The sequence below is a fragment of the Nilaparvata lugens genome, chromosome 3 (genome assembly GCF_014356525.2).
Source record: "Nilaparvata lugens isolate BPH chromosome 3, ASM1435652v1, whole genome shotgun sequence".
In the NCBI taxonomy this organism is placed as follows: domain Eukaryota; kingdom Metazoa; phylum Arthropoda; class Insecta; order Hemiptera; family Delphacidae; genus Nilaparvata; species Nilaparvata lugens.
This window is the reverse complement of record NC_052506.1, coordinates 41,364,574-41,388,255: the sequence shown is the minus strand read 5'-3', so window position 1 is coordinate 41,388,255 and position 23,682 is coordinate 41,364,574. Positions and strand designations below refer to the sequence as shown.

The 23,682-nt window shown below is 34.7% G+C and overlaps 1 protein-coding gene across 1 annotated transcript in view; it reads left to right on the top strand.

Moving 5' to 3' along the window:
- Positions 1 to 378: 378 nt before the first annotated feature.
- Positions 379 to 23,682, top strand: part of LOC111050422 (GDP-fucose protein O-fucosyltransferase 1) — a 49,452-nt gene continuing 26,148 nt past the window's right edge. The window contains exon 1 of the mRNA XM_039423808.1: positions 379 to 778. Within this exon, the coding sequence (XP_039279742.1) occupies positions 595 to 778 (184 nt within the window). The 5' untranslated portion in view covers positions 379 to 594. The remainder of the gene's footprint in view (positions 779 to 23,682) is intronic.

The window sequence follows — 23,682 nt, the reverse complement described above, 5'->3', positions numbered from 1 at the left end:
CACTGCCATTATAACGTGGACCTCACTATATTACAATGTGGCGCTTCCTAACAAGATGGCGGATTTTTGCGACAGGGTACTAGCCAAGTTTCCATACTGTATGTATACTGTGGCCATATCTCCAAATCGTGACGTCAGCATCACATAGAAAACTTTTCTGTAGAGTTTGTTTACATTGTTTTCCATAGCAGATTGTGTCTATTTTAGCTTGAGCGCTGCTGGAGTTTAATATTTTAATGAATAATAATCTACATTCTTCTGAAATAGACACAATCTAAAAATGTTCTATCCGAGTATGACGTCACGAATTGGAAATTTGGTAGTAGATGTTGGCTTTAGAGGCTAGACTTCCCAGCGTGTCCATTCTATAACTGGTCTAAGTTGGTAACCAAGAGAGAGGACAAAAAACATAACCTCTTTAACCTGCAATATTGGATTTACAAACTTTCATTCACAAATAACACTTTTATAAGAATTATTCACTGTTTGGAGTTCGAATTTTAAGTTTCGGTTTTCTTTAGTTAGTAAATTTCCTTCATTAGATGGTTGTCGTGTATGCTCATTGAGAAAAGATTTGTAAATGCCAGACTTTAAATGCATAGTAGAATTTTAATAGTGTTTTCTTATATTATTAACTTTAAGAGAATGACACAAAGTTTTATATCATATTTCAAAAACAAAAGTGCTAAAATATTGCTTTTTCTCAGTGTCAACATTATATTACAAAATTTTGGAAATGCATCTGAAAAAGGATACATTGCGTACTGTCCGTGTATGGGTAAGGCGACTTTACTCATTACTTTCATTTCGTTCATATTTAAATTTAAAGGTGAATTCCTTATGCCGTACAGTATCCACATGTTTGCCCAATAAAGGCCAATGTCGACCAGCGCCAGTGAGTGGATGGCTGGTTTGCCAGCGCTGGTCTTCATTGACCTACGTTGATCTACCAGGCTAAGCCAAAATGTAGATGCCGCATTGGGTTAGCAACGACTCTATAGTAACTGGTGAGTAAGTGAGATCTACCTTCAGGAGAAAGAGATAGGAGAACAGCGTTGCCAATTCTCTGGCTTGTCACTGTCTTCTATAGAGGACAGCTGATACCGTCCTATATGATGTAATATTAACTGTTTATTATTGCTTCAAATGATCAATTATATTTCATTGGTCGAGAATAGTTCCAGCGTATTGCGGAGCTACAAAAGGATACCAATACTAATTTCAAACAAATACTGCCATTATAAGGTTGACATCAGTATAGCAGCTCGTCTCTAGTGACTAGTGAGGCAGTTCAAGCCGCCAGATAGTCTAGGTACTAGCGGCTTGAGCACAACCTATAAATTCATCAGATTTAACAATTAATTATTATATTCCTTTCTTTTTATAATTCATATAAGTTTTATGGCTATAGATGAAATAGAATTGCTGGCTATATATTACCTTTAATACTCGTACCTTCTGCTTCATCCATTACTAACACTGACTTGTGGGATCGATATCGATGTCGACATAAAACTAAAAACACTTGATTCAACGCATAACCGTTTAGATAGCAGCGATCCTGTTACCGCTTTTAGTGAAAATTAACATTATCATCCATCAATTTATTTACACTGTAATATGGCTTGTCACATAGCAGCTTCCGGCCGGTTCTCTTGAAGGCCTCGTCCAACTGCTTCACACCAGGAGGCAGCTTGTTAAAGAATTTCAGGGCAGAAATCCTATAACTGGCTCATAATCGATGGAGGTGTGTCCCGGGGACATCCAACGGCTCACGGCTTCTAGTGTTATGGTAGTGGATGTCACTACGGGCAGATAGGATTTGCTGTATACTCTTCACATACACCAAGCACAGGAGGATATAATGGCTGATGACCATCAGTATACCAAGACGAGCAAAGATGGGCATGATAGTCACTGTCTGTTATTTAATTATTTTATGTTAAGTCCATAAGGCGGGCATAAAACCTCCAGGAATACGTCAAGAGAACACAAAAGAAACAGAAAGAAACAAGTAGGTCAGTCAACCTTCTAGTCCAAAAGGAAACAGAACAAATAAAAGAAAAGTAATCATAAATAAGCCTTACCAAGCTGCAGTCCAGCATGAGATACTCACGGAGTGAGTACAAAGGATTCTCCAATAATAACCCTTTCAAGGCCCTCCGAAATTTGCTGGCAGGCAGATTCCTAGCCATCACTGGCAGCTTGTTGAAGAGCATGATAGATAGATGGGCATAGCCTGATCGAGTCCTGCTCAGTCTTTGGTGGGGCTCGTCCAGCCTCTGTCTCCCTCTAGTCTGCATGTGTTCTGCAGAGACTCTGAAATACATAGAGGGAGAAGACTGTGAGGATCTTCTCTCTCACAAAGTGGGGACGACAGTGGGCAAGTCGCTCAGCACCACAAAGGATCCTCAGGGCCCTCTTCTGAATGATCAACACTCGCGACACATCTGTGGCTCCACCCCAAAGCATGAGGCCATAAAGAACTATGCTCTGAAAAAAACAGAAATAGCATACCTTAAGATAGGATGCAGGAACACAGTATTTCAACTTTTTGAGCAGGAAAACCACTCTGCTCAGCCTGCAACAGATAGCCTCAATGTGGTCACCCTAAGACAGCTTCCTATCCAGAACAAACCCAAGCAGTTTCACCGGGGAAAAATCATACTCATCCCCATTTTTGAGGCTGAATATGATTGACTGTGTTTTATCATCGTTTGGAAGAAAGAGGTTTACAGAAAACCAGTCCAAAGCAAACAACTTGGTCTCCAACATCTCGGCCCTCAGCAAATCAACTCCATCAGCATTATCGAAGAAGGTGGTGTTATCTGCGTAGCAGACAACACTTCTGCCATCTATGCAAGTTACATCATTCACTGATATCAAAAAGAGAAGTGGTCCCAGGACAGAGCCCTGAGACACTCCACAGTTGACACAGCCTCTTATATGAGACAGCACACCATTAGCCAGTACAGCCTGCTTGCGGCCCCCAGGTAGGGTTGAATCAATTTAAAAGGTGATCCACTGACCCCAAAGTGCCTGATGGCCATAATAAATATGCTAAACATGTAGTAAATGTCTTTACTTGTAGATTTGCTCAAGCCAGTCACAATTCGTAAAACATCCTCACACATGACAGGGCGCCAGGTCAGGAGCTGAGAGTCTGGAGGGTGAACTGAGGCAGCCTGCAGGTCCACTGCTACTGAGAAGGGAGCTTGCCCCCCCCCACGGATCCTATGAATCTATTTAGTCCAGGTGTCATGTAGATCATCAGCAGAAACAGGGAAAATAGACGGCACTGAAGAACCCTTACTTGCTCTGATGACACTCCAGGCAACCTTGCACTTACTGGGAGACCGGTCAATAAGCGCGGAGTTGAACTGCAATCTGGCCATCATAACTGCTTGCTGGTATGACTTTTTCAGGCCAGATTAGATTCTCCTTGAAGATGGAAGTCTATCAGATCGAAATCTCTCATATATGCCACAAGCATCAGGTCACGCATATCAAGCAGTCCATCTGTGACCCAGGCTGCTCCATGCCTCTTACTGACGCTAGTGTTCACGCGCATCTCGTCTACTATTCAAAGATCTGAGCTAGCTGGTGACAGGACAATAACGCTGTAGACACACGAGGTCTGCTTTCTCTTCATAGTGAATGATTTAATAGAATTAATAGTTGCCAACAGTTTGCAATTGAATAATCACATTTTCTCGAATTTCGAGCTTATTTTCAATTCAAGGTGAAAATGTTACTGAACATTAATTGTAGAGATTTTCATGCTCAATCGTTTCCACTTGAAATTTTTGTTTAGATTGTATCTGAAGCCTGATAATTGGAAATCTAAAATCTAACTTTGCATAGATGGGGCGGAGCTCCTGAAATTTTTACAGATATGGGACTTGTGGCAGTTAATAGAGGTTATCGATGACAATTTTAGGTATAGATTTGATCAAAATCGTTGGAGCCGTTTTCGAGAAAATCGCGCAAACCCCTGTTTTTCACAAAATTTTCGCCATTTTAGCCGCCATCTTGAATTACATTTGATCGAAATTGTTTGTGTCGGATTCTTATACTGTAAGGACCTCAAGTTCCAAATTAATTAAGTTCCTTAATTCATTAAGGACCTTAAGTTCCAAGTCATTCCCTTAATTGGGAGATGAGATATCGTGTACACAGACACACATAAAGACCAATACCCAAAAACCACTTTTTGGACTCAGGGGACCTTGAAACGTATAGAAATTTAGAAATTGGGGTACCTTAATTTTTTCGGACAGCAATACTTTCCTTACCTATGGTAATAGGGCAGGCAAAGTAAACATTTCTATTTTGGCTGTAGGACATGATTTTCTATTTTTGGGTGCATTCCTCTCCCCCACTACAAAATTTGAAATTCCTAAGGAATCCTGTTCAGAATTAATTGTTCTTTCACGTGATGTGTGGTTTCTTATCATTGCTAGAAGAATTTGAAAATTCTCAAGGAATCTTTTCAGAATTAATTGTTCTTTCACGTGATGTGTGGTTTTTTATCATTGCTAGAAGAATTATACAAGTTGTATAGGGTTGAAGTGTTGAGTTTGCATAATTTTGAATACCCTTGAAATATACCTTTTTTAGAAAATTCGTAGCTTTGGATAAAAAAGGGAGATTCCCAACCACTCAATTTATTGGAAATTTTATTATCTTGAATTTTGTAGAGAATGCTTTTTCTCGAAAAACTCAAGTTTTTTGATATTAAATGGAAAAATTAAAAAAAGTCCGAAATTTTGGGGTTTTGGGGGTAAAGCCTCTATTTTTGGGTATATTCCCCCTCCCCCCACTACTAAATTCGAAAATTTCTGAGGAATCCTGTTCACAATGAATTAATTGTTCTTTCACGTGATGTGTGGTTTTTTATCATTAGGCTACTAGAAAAATATACAAGTTGTAGCCTGTAGGGTAGAAGTGGTAGGCTTGCATAATTTTGAAAAACCCTAAAAAATACCCTTTTTAGAAAATTCGTAGCTCCGGAACAAAAAAGGTAGACTCCTGAGCGACCACTCAATTTATTGGAAATTTTATTATCTTCAATTATGTAGAGAATGCTGTTTCTCAAAAAAACTGAAGGTTTTCAATATTGAATGGAAAATTAAAAAAGTCTGAATTTGGGGGTTCTATTGGGTTTTGGGGGTGAAGCCCCCTGGCGTGTCAGCAAATTTCAAATTCGAATTCAGCGCCCCAAAATACATATAGAATCTGTTTCCTGAAAAACGACCATTTGACTGGACTAGGTGAAGTGGCAATGGAAGAGAGCGTGGTATTATCATTACAAGATACCATTCAAAAGATTTTTTTATCGGAAGTGTTTTACAAGATACGCTTCTTTGATTATGCAAGACTGTGGAAATAATAATAATAATAATTATAACATTTTATTGTCAGAAAGCCATATTATACAGCATGGACAAAGTCATATAACTAAATTACAGTTTTATAACTATTTACAGTTTAGTCAGAAGCTAGGATTTGTTATCACAATATGTTCATATAACACTCATAAAACTCGGTCAATTTATAAAAATGATTTTAAATCAGCCATCCGTACATCTTTTGTTTAAATATTTTTTGAGACACAACAAATATGAGGAGGCAGTTTATTGTGATTTCGAAACTGTTGAGAGGCTTTGACAATCTTTGGTGCTGTATATTGATGCAACTACTATGACTAGTGTTGAAAGAATGGACGTCACTTCTAAAGTGCAGACTACTCAGATTTTTCTGGGTATGAATGAGGACATTATATATATATATATATATATATATAATATATATATATATATATATATATTATCACGTTATTCTTTATATTTAAATAACGATTAGCCTCCTGCTTGGCATCAGTCGGTAAAGCATGAGATTTTGATATAATCATATAATTAGGTCGTGGTTTTTTAATAGGATTCAGTCTCAAAAATCTTGATAGGCCTAGATATGGGCTTCTCCTATAACTCTTGTAATTCAATAAATAATAAATATATATAAATATGATACTTATACTATAGTGTTGAGGAATAAAAAAATAAATTGCACACCATAAACGTTTCATACATATATTAAACAAATAATGCAAAAATAGATCGAGGCAAAAAATATATAAAGAGCGATAAAGAATATAATATGAAAATAGAACAATAATTGAAATCAGTAAAATATCACAGGCTAAACTTTATATTCTAGATTTATGGCACGAATCATTACCATGTGCCTTTATCTTAAAATCATATGCATTCTTTTGCATGTAGCTGCGATATGCGCTTGCTAATACTTGTCGACTTGGACAATTCAATTAAAAATGTGTGCTTTAAGATCAGCTTGATAAATTAGCCACTAATAATCCAAATATATATATATTAAAATCTCTAGTACTTAGTAGATTTCTTTGTATCGAATATATATTTTTATCTCAGGGTGCAAGATTCGGCACCTGACGGAATAGGTAGAGCCATTCATCTAGTGAATTAGAGCTATAATAAACTATCGCAAATTATATCGCAAAAATTAAATGTCATATGCATATGTTTTAATAGCCTAGATTTTATACTTCTTTGATTTAATAGAAATTTCTGAAATGTATTGATCTATCTTTTTCTTTCAATAAAATACCTTAATACTAATTTTACTTGCGCAAGTATTACTCTTATTAATTTCTTAATTTATAATAAAAACCCTTTCGGCGAGCTAGCTTTGATCATCAGATTAATTCGAAGCACTAGGGCGCCCATCACTAATTCAATATTATCACTCACGTGTCGAAAATCTTCTTGTAAGCCGCTGATGTCGCTCCAACTCCATGTGGTCCGGGAATATAGTAGCCGGAATCGTCTCTTCCCAGGGGTTATAAATTTATTTAAAAATGAAAATGACTTCTGCTTTATAATAGCATCACGAAGTCTTTTAAGAAATTTAATAATTTAATTTAACTTTAACTTTTACAAAGTCATTATCAAGGTACTACGCTCTAAAATATTTGGGGTCCTCTCCTGGTGGCATTTGGTTGGTGAGTGCTGGTTCTCCTTTCTCAATTTTACAAATCTTATTTCCGACTTTCAAATTAACATAAAATTTGAATATCTTAGTCCTCTGCCATTTAGGTTCAAATAGATCTTACAAAAAATATCAAAATATTGCTTAGATTGTATGATTAATAATTTCTTTGCATTCGAGCCATATCGATAACATAGACTATACAACAATTCAACGTAGATTCCGAACATTTATAGAAATATATATAAATATTTTTGAATTGGCCTACAATTGCCGCCTATTAACTGCCGTTTTACTATTGGTGCATGCAAATTTTATTCGGTATTCATGCGCCTGGTACCTCTTATTTCCTGAATACATTAAATTATTTTTATTTGGTTTATTTGTTATGCTCTTTACATGCTAGCTAATATTCTATACATTAATATTAATTCCATGCTACCTAATAATTAGCCACGTGATCAGGTGTTTTTTTCACATTGCACACTATTTGATTGCAATAGAGCTCTGCCAAGGGGTTTTGGTCAGATTCTACGTTTCTCGATTTGATCGATCTCTAGGTCACCGATCCGTGAATACATGTACCTAACCTCAATCTTCAAAATATTTTATATAATAATCTATTTGTGAGCAACAGAATTCCTTCAAATCCTTTTTAGGTTTTTTGTACTATTAAGCCAGAACAAGCTGATGCTATCTAATCTTAGTTATTATCTATTTGGCGATATTAGCCGGTTACTTTATTTTCAGACCTATTACTATTTCGGTTAGGGATTTTTATCTACCCAAATTCGATACTTTACACGCGCCCCTGGGTTTGAATTCGAAATATTTGAGAATCACAATGTTTTTAATGAAAACCCACCCTTCAATACATCGATATACACTATACTTTATTTATAAATTATACTCTCATACTTCTATCACAGTTCGCAGACATATTTGCTGCATCTCCTTTATACCTTTATCATAATACACTAACAAATTTTTCTCCTCAACACACATAAAATATCATAAATATAAACTTCTAAACGCACTCCTCCTGATAACACTTAAAACATAATATTTTTTAAATTCGCCGCTTGCAGGGCTGCCAACCTAACTACACACATTTCATGATTCTCATAAATGATTCCTTTTAGACAATAATTTCAATTTACAAACTTCTGGGCTTATATCTTATAGTATTTCTTAGGTCTTAATATAAATAATTTTCTATACATCAGGTACAATACTTTTCTTTTGCTGATGGCTCTTTGGTTTTTTGGTAGCTTGCATTCACTTTAGGTTTTTTCAGGTAACAAACGTGGCATAATTAAAAGTAATAAATATAAAACATATAAATAAATATACCGACATTAATAAATATAATAAATAACAATAATAAATAACAATTTTGGGGTAACCATACTTTTTCATAATCATATGTTTGCAGGCATTACATATTTGATTCAGGTGGCCTTGCCCAGCTGGTCACTGGCTCTACAGAATTTGCTGTCGAATTTCATAATTAACCTAACTGCTGCATTTTTTCTCTTTAAAGGTAATTTACAAATTTTAAATATACTATCCCCGCTTGTGTCCTTTTTTAGTGGATGTAGCTAATTTAATTACACATTTAAAAATTATTCTTTTTCTTATTGCAGGCTTCTAACGGCTGGAAGGAATTAAAACACTGGATTGTTGCCATGCGGTTCTATGCCAAGATTAAATTTATTAAGGAAGGTCAGTAATTGGCTTGATAGTGGTGTTTTCCTTGATTACTTATCGTATTTATTTCAAATTCGATGATATTTCATGTAGAATTGTTGTGGTCTTCCCATATCTTTTGACTTCCTGCTTGTAGCTATACTGCTGTAGGCCGGTAAGGTTATCTGCTGTCCAGTTGTTGATTGTTGAGGCTGTCCTAATTGATAATTTTTTCATCATAAATTTAAAGCCCTTGTATCTGGTGTATTCTTTCTTCAAATAACTCCTTGTTCCTTTAATAATAATTTCTTTTAATTGATCCAAAGTCTTCCAATCATCTTCATCCGATACTTTCCACTTAAATTCATTATTAGGCTTTATCATCATAATAAACAATTCAATAATATAACACTTCCAATCAACACTAATAATTCCTTTCAACAATAACATGGTCTTAATTATAGCATCACTTTTCAATATTATCACAGCCATCATAACAAATATTAAACACCATATCCAAACATTTATCATCTTTTTAATAGCATAATCTCTCATCATATAATAACTATTTACTTCCATTTTATTAATATAACTTTTTATTGCTTCCTTTCTTCTCAAACACCGTTTATCCTTAATTAATCTCCCCAAGTAGTCCACTGTATTGTTGCCAATGCATGAATCCGTAATAGTTCTATCAGTTTCATTTTTAATCCAACATGAATCCATAGTAGTTTCGTAAGCAGCTCCATTTTTAATCCATTCATTTGGTCCATTTTTCCGGTTGCATCGCTGATTTGCCCTCTTGAAGCGAATGTGCCGCAGATGCATGCTCTGTTCCTGTTCTCCCCAGTGTTGGTTCGATGTCCTCCTTTGCCTCTTGAAGCGTGCATGCGGCCGGTATGCGCGCACGTGGTTCCTCCTTCGTCGCTTCTTCCGCCTCCGAGCCTTGCGATGCATGTTTCTCTTTCTATCCTGTATGCTGTCCTCTCTGTCCTGATGTCGGCCGGGTGTCCTCGGGCGCCTCCGTCTCCGGGCCTTGCGATGGTCGCTCCTCTTGTCCGGTAGTCCGTCCTCTCGTTCTTCCATGGGGTCCTCCTTCCCGTCGTTGGTGCGCTTCGGTGGTGTCCATTGGTGCGGGTGCATGGATTCTGTGCGCGGATCTGTTACATTTTCAATTTGTTTTGTATTCACCAACTCCTGAATTATAGCATGATCCTGGTGGCTGTTAGTGTTCTCCGGCGGTGAGAGATCTTCGGTAGGGAACAGGATACTTAAAATTGGTTGTTGCTTGCGGCTGGTTTTAATTGCATTGTTGGCGGCGGTTTTTGATGGTAGGCTGTCTTGTATTGACTTCTGTTTTTCTAATATTTTTGGTAAACCGTTCACAAAGGTGGTATATGAGGCTGTAGTATCTTTATTTTCTCTATCTATTTTTTCTGAGCTTGCGTGGGTTGTATCGGGGTTATCATGTATTCATAATTTTTTAGCTGTAGTCTTCTCTGCGTTTGGTGGTGGGTCGTTGGGTGCTGGATTCCGGGTTTTTTGTTGATTCAATCCTATTGCATGCGCTAATGTATAATTTGTGCTTACTTGTTGAGGTGGCGGTTTATAATTTCTGTTGTAATTGTTCTGAGTGTGATTATTATTTGAGTTTAATCGATCACGGCCATCATAGTGATTCTTACGATTGCTCTGCTGGGCATAGTGGTTGGTTGTGCGATTTTGAAATTTTTCATTATTCCAGTTACCATTTTGCCTGTGCTCATAGCGGCGTTCAAATTGAGGGGCAGATCGGTAGCGATCATATGATACCGGTTCATAATTTTGGCTGTTATACTGATTAAATTTTGAGTTATGTTGATTTGGTGCGTATCTCTGGTCTGAACGGTGGTTTGATATTGCCATCACAGACTGTATGCCATATAATGATTTATCAGCTGCTTGCAATCAGTAATGGGTTGTGTGGCGAGTGCCATTCTAACTTGATACGGTAGCTTCTTTAAAATAATACTTGCTAATGCCGATTCATTAATGGGCTCGCTCAATTGAGAATTTTTAAACTGTAGGGCAGTGACGAAAGTGGTACATGCACCGTCTAAGTTAGGGTTGAAATCGCATGATATAATGTCCGCTAGCACGTCCAACTGTTTACTTCTGCTCCAATACTGTTCCAGGAAGACAGCTACAAACTCATCCAATGATGTAAATTCAAGGGCTCTACTCCGAAAGAACATCAGGGGTTCGCCAATCAATAAACTAGTCAAACGAAGACGCCAAAAATTCCAAGAGGTGGGTGTTAATGATTGAACTAGTTTTATCTGATCTATAAATTCTTTAGGTTGGAGATAGCGGTCTGTATTGTCAAAACGGCCTAATTCATTGAAACTGTGTAGTGAATCAAACGTTGCTATGGGAATAGGCTCTATATTCTCGTGCGGAAATTGATGTATTTGACTTTCAAGTTGTACTATGTTTTGATTTGTATCAGAATTTGGGTGAGCTATTTCATGAATTTGTGAAGTGTTTTGTGCTGGTAGGTTATCTATTCTTTCGTTTAACTCACAAGTGACAGTATCTATTTTTGCTGTTAAATCGGTTGTAATTAGTTCTTGATTTTCAGCGGTAGATGCTGATATTGTGTCCGCAGTTTCCTTACCCGTTCTTACCGATGTATCCTTCAATGATTCCCGCATTTCCTTCATTTCCGCCTTCAAGTCCTTTATTACCATGGTCATTGTTTTTTCTAAACTATTAGAAAATGACTTGATCATCCCCTCTACTATAACCCTTCTTATTGCTTCTTGGGAGACATTTAACGGTTTATTACTGTTCACAGGATTCTTGGCGGTGATTGAAGAGATCTGGGCGTTGGACTCCATCGCGCCCCCCTCAGTGTCGATCTCCGCTACTATCGCCGTCTGCAGTGTGTCTGCTACCTTACTTTGCGTGGACGAAAAGAGACTCATATTTTAAAAATGGATTAAGTGTCAAGTGTTTGTTAAAAAAGTGAAAGTTTTGGCCAACAAGGCATTAATAAGGACACAAATGAGGATAGGCCTATGGACATTACAAGCCAGGTAACCTATTTATTACTTAAGCTCTTATAATATAATAATACTATTCATTGATTTCTGACTAGCAGTTTAGGCCCATAAAATATAATAGCTCTCTCTATAAAATATATATATATATTTTTTTTTTTTTTTTTTACAATAATAATAATATAAAATTTTCTTTAAAACATATAATTTCTCTTTATTTAAAGCTATTGATTCCCCAAAAAGTAATACAAATTTCACTTCGCCTGTTTTCCTCAAAACTCGTATAAGTTATCTATAATTTTCAATATGGTTATTGACTTAATTTCAAATAATTATTCAATGAGCTTGGCTCTCATCATCAGCCCCACATTGGGCGCCATGTTTTATATCACGTTATTCTTTATATTTAAATAACGATTAGCCTCCTGCTTGGCATCAGTCGGTAAAGCATGAGATTTTGATATAATCATATAATTAGGTCGTGGTTTTTTAATAGGATTCAGTCTCAAAAATCTTGATAGGCCTAGATATGGGCTTCTCCTATAACTCTTGTAATTCAATAAATAATAATATATATAAATATGATACTTATACTATAGTGTTGAGGAATAAAAAATAAATTGCACACCATAAACGTTTCATACATATATTAAACAAATAATGCAAAAATAGATCGAGGCAAAAAATATATAAAGAGCGATAAAGAATATAATATGAAAATAGAACAATAATTGAAATCAGTAAAATATCACAGGCTAAACTTTATATTCTAGATTCATGGCACGAATCATTACCATGTGCCTTTATCTTAAAATCATATGCATTCTTTTGCATGTAGCTGCGATATGCGCTTGCTAATACTTGTCGACTTGGACAATTCAATTAAAAATGTGTGCTTTAAGATCAGCTTGATAAATTAGCCACTAATAATCCAAATATATATATATTAAAATCTCTAGTACTTAGTAGATTTCTTTGTATCGAATATATATTTTTATCTCAGGGTGCAAGATTCGGCACCTGACGGAATAGGTAGAGCCATTCATCTAGTGAATTAGAGCTATAATAAACTATCGCAAATTATATCGCAAAAATTAAATGTCATATGCATATGTTTTAATAGCCTAGATTTTATACTTCTTTGATTTAATAGAAATTTCTGAAATGTATTGATCTATCTTTTTCTTTCAATAAAATACCTTTAATACTAATTTTACTTGCGCAAGTATTACTCTTATTAATTTCTTAATTTATAATAAAAACCCTTTCGGCGAGCTAGCTTTGATCATCAGATTAATTCGAAGCACTAGGGCGCCCATCACTAATTCAATATTATCACTCACGTGTCGAAAATCTTCTTGTAAGCCGCTGATGTCGCTCCAACTCCATGTGGTCCGGGAATATAGTAGCCGGAATCGTCTCTTCCCAGGGGTTATAAATTTATTTAAAAATGAAAATGACTTCTGCTTTATAATAGCATCACGAAGTCTTTTAAGAAATTTAATAATTTAATTTAACTTTAACTTTTACAAAGTCATTATCAAGGTACTACGCTCTAAAATATTTGGGGTCCTCTCCTGGTGGCATTTGGTTGGCGAGTGCTGGTTCTCCTTTCTCAATTTTACAAATCTTATTTCCGACTTTCAAATTAACATAAAATTTGAATATCTTAGTCCTCCGCCATTTAGGTTCAAATAGATCTTACAAAAAATATCAAAATATTGCTTAGATTGTATGATTAATAATTTCTTTGCATTCGAGCCATATCGATAACATAGACTATACAACAATTCAACGTAGATTCCGAACATTTATAGAAATATATATAAATATTTTTGAATTGGCCTACAATTGCCGCCTATTAACTGCCGTTTTACTATTGGTGCATGCAAATTTTATTCGGTATTCATGCGCCTGGTACCTCTTATTTCCTGAATACATTAAATTATTTTTATTTGGTTTATTTGTTATGCTCTTTACATGCTAGCTAATATTCTATACATTAATATTAATTCCATGCTACCTAATAATTAGCCACGTGATCAGGTGTTTTTTTCACATTGCACACTATTTGATTGCAATAGAGCTCTGCCAAGGGGTTTTGGTCAGATTCTACGTTTCTCGATTTGATCGATCTCTAGGTCACCGATCCGTGAATACATGTACCTAACCTCAATCTTCAAAATATTTTATATAATAATCTATTTGTGAGCAACAGAATTCCTTCAAATCCTTTTTAGGTTTTTTGTACTATTAAGCCAGAACAAGCTGATGCTATCTAATCTTAGTTATTATCTATTTGGCGATATTAGCCAGTTACTTTATTTTCAGACCTATTACTATTTCGGTTAGGGATTTTTATCTACCCAAATTCGATACTTTACAATATATATTGGGGAACCTGAATCCCAGGGATTCGAAACTGCAGTCTGCTTGGTTGAGATAGGAGACTCAGTCTCTGAAAATTTCCCCCCATTTCTAATGTAAGTTTTGAAGTGTTTTCAATATATTTATATCGTGTCTCCTGTTTTAATTTATATTGCAAACTTTAAAGTGTCTTCTATATATATAGATAACAGAAGACTCTTTAAAGTTTGTAATATGAATTAGAACAGGAGACATAAGACATAAATAAATTGAAAACACTTAAAAACTTACATCAGAAATGGGGGAAATTCTCGGGAACTGAGTTCCCTTCCTCAACCGAGCAGACTGCAGTTTGAAATCAAATGGTCATGTGACCACCGTTTATATATATATATATATATATATATATATATATATATATATATATATATATATATATAAATTATGTAAACTTACACAATTGATGTGCTGACTACTATTTTTGTCAGTACCGCTTAGTGTCGCTCTCAGCGCGCTCATTTTAGTTAGTCTACTCCAGCCACTTGATGTTAACATGTATTTTTCGCAAATAAAATTTCTTTTTAAAAACTGAGTTTTAATGAACGTGAACGTATTTGGCTCCCGAACAGGGACCCTGAAGAGTTTTCCGTGAAAATTGTGCTGTTCATTCAACCGCCAGTTTATATTGATCAATTATTAATCACAAGTGATTGCGGAAAATTCGAAAGTAGGGGTCGCAACTGATATGAACCATCATCGAGACCGTCAAGTGGAAGAGTGACTCATCAACACCAACAACCAACAACCACCATCCTGGGGAAGAAAGGCAAGAAGGATAGCAGACCAGACCATAAACTTATGGTATTCTTATCGATTACTGGCCAAGGTTAAGATCGTACCTGGCTCTGGCTGCAGCTGTATCCAACTCCACAGTTCAAGGTAACACGTCTTCTACATCTACAATCAGTGACAGTAATAGTGAAGATAACAGTGAAAGCACAATGGATAACCCCCTTATTTCAAGACCAATTGTGAAACATCACCTACACATAATACCTGAATATACAGGAAACCCAATAGAACTACTTAGCTTTCTTGAAGTTGTTGAAAAATTGAAAAATGACTATTGTAATAATCGTATCGCGGAAGCAGCAGACAATCATTGGATTCTCCTTCACTATTGTAAAGACAAATTACATGGACCTGCTAAAGATGTAATCCTCAACAGTACAGTAGATGACCTCTCAAATTTGATTGATGTTTTGAAAAACAACTTTGCCGATAATAGGACAGTAGAACAATTAACTATGGAACTGCTTGCTATGAAATCACACCAAAAAGAACACCCTATTCAATTCATAAATAGACTGCAACAAAAAAGAACCGTGATTATCTCAAGACAAAAACTCGATGGACTAACTGGTACAATTCTAGAAACTATCTCATCTCAGTTGGATAAACAAATTGTAATGATTTTAGTCGAAGGAATCAACCACCAGCTTGGAGCTCACCTACAAACGCTAGGAATCAGGATCTCAGTGATGCAAGACAGGCTATTATCAATAAGAGTAGTGCTGCTTTGAAACATTTAGGATTTACTACTGATGTAACACAAATGAATCAAACTTTCAGTAAATCTGAAGGAAAACAAAACTCGTCAAATTCCAATCAAAATTCGCATCCGAAAAATTTCCATCAGTTTCAAAACCAAAACAATTCAAATCAAAGAAACTTTCTCAATCTCAAAATCGTGATTTCAATTTCAATCAGAGAAATTTTTCTCAACCTCAAAATCATTTCAATCAGAGAAATTTCTCTCAGCCTCAAAATAATTTCAACAGAGGACAATCCTTTCAAAGTAGATTTTGTAATGGACAAAGTTTCCAAAATCACAACTTCAATCGTTATCCAAATGCAAACTTCAATAATAAAAACCATAATTTGAATCAAAAATCAAACGATGTGAGTATGAGAACAGTTTCCAACTTTCAAAAGTTTCCAGTTCACAATATTGAATCTTCTGAAAATGAGTTTTCCGAATTTGAAAGCATGGATGCTAGAATGAGTTCTATGGAGAATGCTGTAAGTGACCTTTGCGAGAAAATGAATCATTTTTTAGAAGTAGGCTCGAACAACAATCCAAAAATGTAGTATTCGATTTGAATACGATCTCTCTTGATTTGCCTCATATTCATTACAATGATTCACGAATTTTGATCGATACAGGTAGTAAATATAATTTCATTAAACCTCAAATGGTTTCTCCTCAAAAATAATTGATTGTGATTATAAAATTCGTACACCCGCTGGTGAATCTAATGGAAAAAGTTGTGTAAATATTAATGTTAAGAATATGCTTGGTGTTGATAAAGATGGAAAATTTTATGTGTACGATTTTAGCGATAATTATGATGTTCTTATTGGAAAGCAAACATTGCAAGGGTTGAAAGCAAAAATTGATTTGGAGACCAATTGTCTCATAACGAAAGATTGCACGATACCACTGTTAGGAATGAATTGAAAATTAAAACTAATGTTTGCACTCCATCAGATAAGCAATGTGTTGTTAGTATTAAGGAATTGCAGTTGTATAATATTGTAACTGATATTGATAGGAATGGTTTTATTGAGATTGAATATTTTTCTGATTGTGACAAAACGTTGAGTATCGAAACAGTTTCTGTAGAAGATTGTGAATTGTACATGGGTGAGATGATCGATAATCCCCTCTCCATTGACGAAATCACTTCTTTATTGAGAACTGAGCATATGAACTCAGAAGAGAAAGAATGCATTATTAGTACTTTTATGAAATATCCCGAAATAATAAAATTCGAAGGTGATATATTAACTGCTACTAACTTGCTCAAGCATAAAATAGTGACTACAGACGAAGAACCTGTTTATTCAAAAAACTACCGCTACCCTATCTCATTTAGGCAGGATATTAGTAATGAAATAAACAAGTTACTCGAACAAAAGATAATAAGACCGTCTAATTCCCTGTACAACTCCCCCTTATGGGTTGTGCCAAAGAAACCTGATGCTTCAGGAAAACGCAAAGTTCGTCTTGTAGTAGATTATAGGAAATTGAACAACAAAACTAAAGATGATAGATTTCCTCTCCCGAATATTGAAGACTTGTTCTCAAAAATCGGTCGAGCAACGTACTTTTCGGCTATCAACGACCTTGTTTCAGGATTCCATCAAATTGAAATGGAACTCGAATCAATACCAAAAACAGCTTTTAGTACTGAAAATGGTTATGGTTCTAAGTTTCTCAGAATGCCATTTGGGTTGAAAAATGGTCCACCTCAATTTCAAAGGACAATGAACTTGATATTTTGTGATTTACCAAATGTTCTTGTATATCTTGATGATATTATTATTATTAGTGATAGCTTACAAGAGCACATGAAACACCTGAACATTGTATTCAAACGATTGAAAACTCATCAACTATAAATACAATTGGACAAGACCGAATTCTTTAAGAAAGAGTTTCTATTTCTAGGTCACATAGTTTCGGGAAAAGGCATTCAGCCTAATCCTGAAAAAGTAAAAGCAATAAAAGGTTTTCACGTTCCACAAACTACTAAACAAATAAAACAATTTTTAGGTTTGGCAGGATACTACAGAAAAATGATAAAAGGATTTGCTAAAATAGCTCAACCTTTAACTAACGCATTGAGAAAAACATCCACTATAAACCCAAAAGATCCTAAATTCATTGAAGCTGTCAATTTTCTGAAAGAAGCAATTACTAACGCACCAATATTGCAGTTACCTAAATCGAATGATCCATATATTTTGACAACAGACGCATCCAATGTAAGCTTAGGGGCGGTCCTTAGTCAAATGACTGACAATAAAGATCTCCCAATTTCATTCGCTTCTAGAACACTCAATCCCGCTGAACAAAATCTTTCTACTGTTGAAAAAGAAATGTTGGCAATAACTTGGGCAGTGAAACATTTCAGGCCATATTTGTATGGAAGAAAATTCACCCTAAGAACAGATCACAAGCCACTCCAATGGCTTCATTCTCTAAAAGAACCAAATGCTAAATTAATGAGATGGAAATTGTTAATGGAAGAGTATGATTACACCGTAGAATTCATAAAAGGTCGCTCAAATTTTGTTGCTGATTGCCTCTCACGGCCTTTCAATGTAAATATGATGGAAAGTAGTGATGAATTTACAGGTTTTGACGATTCAGAATTGTTCCCAGGCCTTCCCGCGGAAAATAATGCGAACAATGCCAATGACAAATCCAATATCAATGATGAGTTCGATGACATTACATAACAATCCATAACAATGAAGCTCCTCCGTCGGTAAATGAAAGTATATTGAATGATCTTGATGAACAAATAGGTAACAATTCGATCGTTAATGCAAATATTGATAATATTAATGAAAATGATGTGGAAACTGGCAACGAAAACCTTGTAAATAATACTAATAATGATAATGACAATGACTCACTAATGACACAACATTCTCAAGAAAGTTCAGATGATAGAATAGGTATAATGGACGAAAATAGTATCATAAACACTGAAGCAAACCAAATATTTATTTCAAGAGGTAAAGGAAAACCCCAATTCAAAAAGATTAATAAAAACAGAATAATTTTCAAATACAGAGACGCACGTGACATTGGAAACAACGTAGAAGAAATACGAGAGTATTTGAAACCTGATACTGTGTACGGTATAGTATTTTCGAATAAAAGTCCATTGTTTGAAGCTCTAAAAACAGAAATTCTAAGTTCAATGACTAATGAAATTGTCAAAATAGTTCCCAACATAAAATTCCGAATCTACAAAAGAATAAACGCCGACATAACTGATGTAGATGAACAAACAATGATAATAGCTCGATGCCATGAAGACAAAAACTTCCACAGAGGAATTAACAAGACGTAACCGAATTTGTAAATAAATGTGAAATCTGTTTGAAAACCAAGTATGAAAGGAACCCAATTAAAACTAAATTCAAAGTAACTCCCTCACCTACTAAACCTTTCGAAAAACTTCAGATTGACACTTTCACGTATAATAATATTAAAATCCTCACAGTTATTGTCGATTCGTTTTTTAAAAGACTTTCTGCCTACACATTGAAATCAGCTAACAGTATTGAAATAATAAAAAATCTAAACAACTATCTTTCAGTTTTCCCAATTCCAAAATGCATTCAAACCGATAACGGATTAGAATTCAACAATGCACTATACAAACAATTCACTGAAATAAATGGTATTGAAACTTACTTCACCACACCTTATCATCCCCAATCTCAAGGACTAATAGAAAGAACATTCATTTATTCATTTATTGTATAAAACACTATAATCATAATACAATTATGACATTGGAGGAAAAACTAGGCTGAGCCTGTACTATTTCTCTCCAAAAATTTTGATAAAATGTTAATGTTGATGAACACACTCCACAATTATTGAAATTCTACAAGGACTCGAAATTAAATTCCCAAAATATAGTGTTGAACAAAAACTTTGATTAGCTTTGCGAACCTATAACAATTCGATAAAAGATCAATTCAACTTAAGCCCAAATGAGCTAACTTTTGGAATTCAGAATTATTTACCAAAAAATCAAGATCAGGATAATCCCGCAGTAATCACTGAAGAACTTGCTAATCAATACTTCAAAGAAATAATACAAGTGTTGAATGATGCCGTTTACAAGAAAATAATCAAGGAAAAAGAAAAACGAACAGAAAAATGTAACAAAAATAGAGAGGAACCACCTGAAATACCAGATAGGATATTCATCAAAAACCCGAAATTTCACAAAAATGTTCCAAGATATAGCAAAGCTACTAAGGAAGGTGATAAGTTTAAACTGAAAAGAAATGTAATCAAAATCCACCCTAACAGAATGAAAAGGCCTCGTAAGAAAGTAAAAGATAATCTAATTGTTGCAGATGAAGGCAATGACCATCCTTCTGTTGTTCCTGATCCCAGCAACGTTGACTGACAGACTTGACAAAGACAGCAGGAATAATTCCGATTAAAATAGGACAATCTATGCTCATTAACGACACATACAAAGTTATCCATTTTACTAACGTGACTGACCTTAAAATACAATCTTTGAAATTACAGACTCATATTAATAATCTGCAAGTCACTTACATATCCTCTGACATTATTGAATCCTTGAAGAAAATTTCACTCAACCAATATTTTAAATTAGAAATGATTTCTGAAAATAAAAATAAAAAGGTAGAACGGATTAGGAAACGCCATATCATGGTTGACAGGACTTATGACTGCTGACGACAAAGAACACCTTGACAAAGTTATTGATAAAATAGAAAATAATGAATTACATCTTGTTGAAAATGAAAAACATAATTTTGAAATGAACCATGAGTTAATTAAGAAATTTAATTTCGATGTTGAGCATATTAATTCAAATAATAAAGCATTAGAAAATATTACTAACGAAACTGCCAATATTGTCGAAAATATGCAAGCTGTTGACTTAATTACTTTGACTATACAATTGTTGGATGATGAAATAAATGATGTTGTCAACTCGTTGATGTATTGCAAAGAAGGGAAACTTCATCCATCAATTTTGAGCTTTGATGATTTTCGTAGGTTAATTAATTATAAGAATCATTCATTAGCTAGTAGACATTCCAGTATTTTATGGGAAATTAGTAACAGCACTTGTATTCTATCAAAATCTGTTATAGCTTACATTATCCATTTACCGAAATTAAACGATTTATTTAAAAAATATGACCTTCTGTCTTATCCTGTTGAAATGGAATCAAATGTTCACACCATGGAATTAAAAGAAAAATCGATATCTGTGTCTCAAAACAAAAAGCTTTGGAAACTGACCAATTGTCAAAAATTCTCTTCTAGTTCTTTTTGTACTTCAGGAGAAATTATACATGATAACTGTATTTTGTCTGTAGTAAATAATAAGGATTTGGATAGTTGTGTAAGAATAGAAATAATTAATGTTAGACCATGAAATAAGTAAACTCTTCATTTGTAGAGCTTTAATCAAATAAAATTGAACATGACTTTCTACTAGTAACGGATCAACAACATTTGATATTTATGAATGAATCAATGACAACGAAAACATATGGTTTATCATATCATTCTACCCGGCTAGATTTTCGTGTTATCTTAGGGGCAAGATGATGGAGCGACACAGTGGACTCTTGTCCATCAGGGCAACGAATGTGAGCATACTCTGGGTTTGCCTCAATCAATTCAACTTCTTCTACTGATGAATATTGCTTTGAATTTCGGTTCATTTTCTTCAGCCAAACTGGTCCTGGGCTCATTAGCCAAGATGGTAGTGACTGTCCATTTGTTGAGGATCTCATGTGTAGGAACATTCGTTCATGAGGGGTGCAATTTGTTGTGGTACACAAAAGAGATCGAATAGAGTGAAGTGCATCAGGCAACACTTCCTCCCATCGATTTGAATCAAGTCCTCGTGATCTTAGAGCTAGTGTTATTGCTTTCCATATAATTCCATTATATCGCTCTACTTGACCATTCCCTCTCGGATTGTAAGGCGTTGATCTACTAGTTGCTATCCCTTTTGAGCCAAGAAAGCTCTTCAACTCAGTTGACATGAAGGATGTTCCTCTGTCTGTGTGAATATAGCTTGGAAGGCCAAACATTGATATTAATGAGACCAGGCAATTTATGACTGTTCTCGCAGTCATGTCTGGACAAGGAAATACAAAAGGGAATCTTGAGTACTCATCAACCATCACCAGTAGGTATTTATTTCTTGTTTTTGATTGTACGGGTCCTTTGAAGTCCATATTAATTCGTTCAAAAGGTTTTGTTGCCTTTATGAGATTTCCTTTTGTCTTCATATACTGTGGTTTTATTTCAGAGCAAATTCCACAATTGGAGCAAATTTTCCTTACATCATCTACAGTTTAGGGGAGATTTTTCATTCTGAGCCAGTGGTAGAAACGAGTTACACCAGGGTGACAAAGTTCATCATGGTATTTTGCCAAAGCTGAGTTCAATGTTGAACAACCAGCTGTAATACATATACGAGAGAGTGCATCAGCTGGTGCATTTTCTTTTCCAGGTCTGTAGACTATGTTGAATTTGTATTCAGATAATTCTAGGCGCCACCTTTGTATCTTTTCATTTTTTATTTTTCTATTGTGTTGAGTGCCAAACATGAATGTGACTGATTTTTGGTCAGTGATCAAAGTGAATTGTTTTCGTAGTAAATAGTGTCTCCATTTTCTTATAGACTCCACAATGGCATAGGCTTCTTTCTCAACAGCTGAATGCCTGGTTTCACTTTGGGACAAAGTTCGTGAGAAAAAGGCTACTGGTCGAGAATTTTGTGTTAATGTTGCACCAATTGCAAAATCTGATGCATCTGTCTCAATTATGAATGGTACATTTTCATCAACAAAGAGCAGTACCGCGGAAGCAATTTCATTTTTCAACAATTCCAAAGTTTCCATCTGATCTTGAGATAGAGGGAATTTCTGTATGTGGACAAGGGGGTGAATCTTTTGAGAAAAGTTTTTAATCCATCGGGAGTAATGAGTTATTTCTGAATTATTTCGAAAATTGTAATTGTATTTTAGGATATAAGTTTGATCAAATTAATATCAATAATGGCACTATAAATACTCCTTCATCTTTCCTTATCAATCTGGATATCAATGATAAAATGACAGATGTAAAATTACCGTTTTTCTTCAGTTACCACATATGCACAAAAATTAAGTCATGTACCAAATAAAATTCATACTAAACTTATCGATTTGAAAGATGTTAGTGAACTTGATGATATTGAACCTAGAGATTTTGATTTTATAAATTTTGAAGATTCTTTCGTCCTTAAGACCTGCCACATTGTAATTTTTGTTTTATGTACATTTATACTTCTTGTAATTTTGATAATTGTTTATTACAAATTTAAGAAGCCAACCAGTGTACTGAATTACCGAATTGATACAAATCAAATCAAATCAATTTATTTTCCATTTATACAATATATACAGAGCATGAAATTACCATAGTCACTAAAAAAATTACCATATAACTAAAAAATCACAAACATACTCTGAAGAGCATTACCATAAATCAAATATACATGGAAAATAATCCCAAAGGTTACAAAAACCTGTTTGGGCAGAAAAAAAACTACTTAAAATAAAAAAGAAGTGTTACAGTTTACAAAGCAAATTAAGAAAGAGTAGAAAAAACTAAAAAGACAAGAAAAAAGGAAAAAGAACTTCAGTATCAGTTTAACATTATTAAAATACTAACAATATTACACTATAAACAATAACATTACAAACTAAAACAAAAAAAATGTCGAGCTTACCAGTTGTAAAAAAGTGCTAAATAAAGTGCAGGCCTGCAGTTCAAACAATATTCTCATAATAACCGGAAACATCTTCATGTATCAGATGGCTCTGTAATAATCTGCAGAAAGTTGTCTTCTGCCTACACCTTTTTATGTCCACAGGAAGTCTATTAAAAAACGTTGGTGCTAAAAAATTGAAG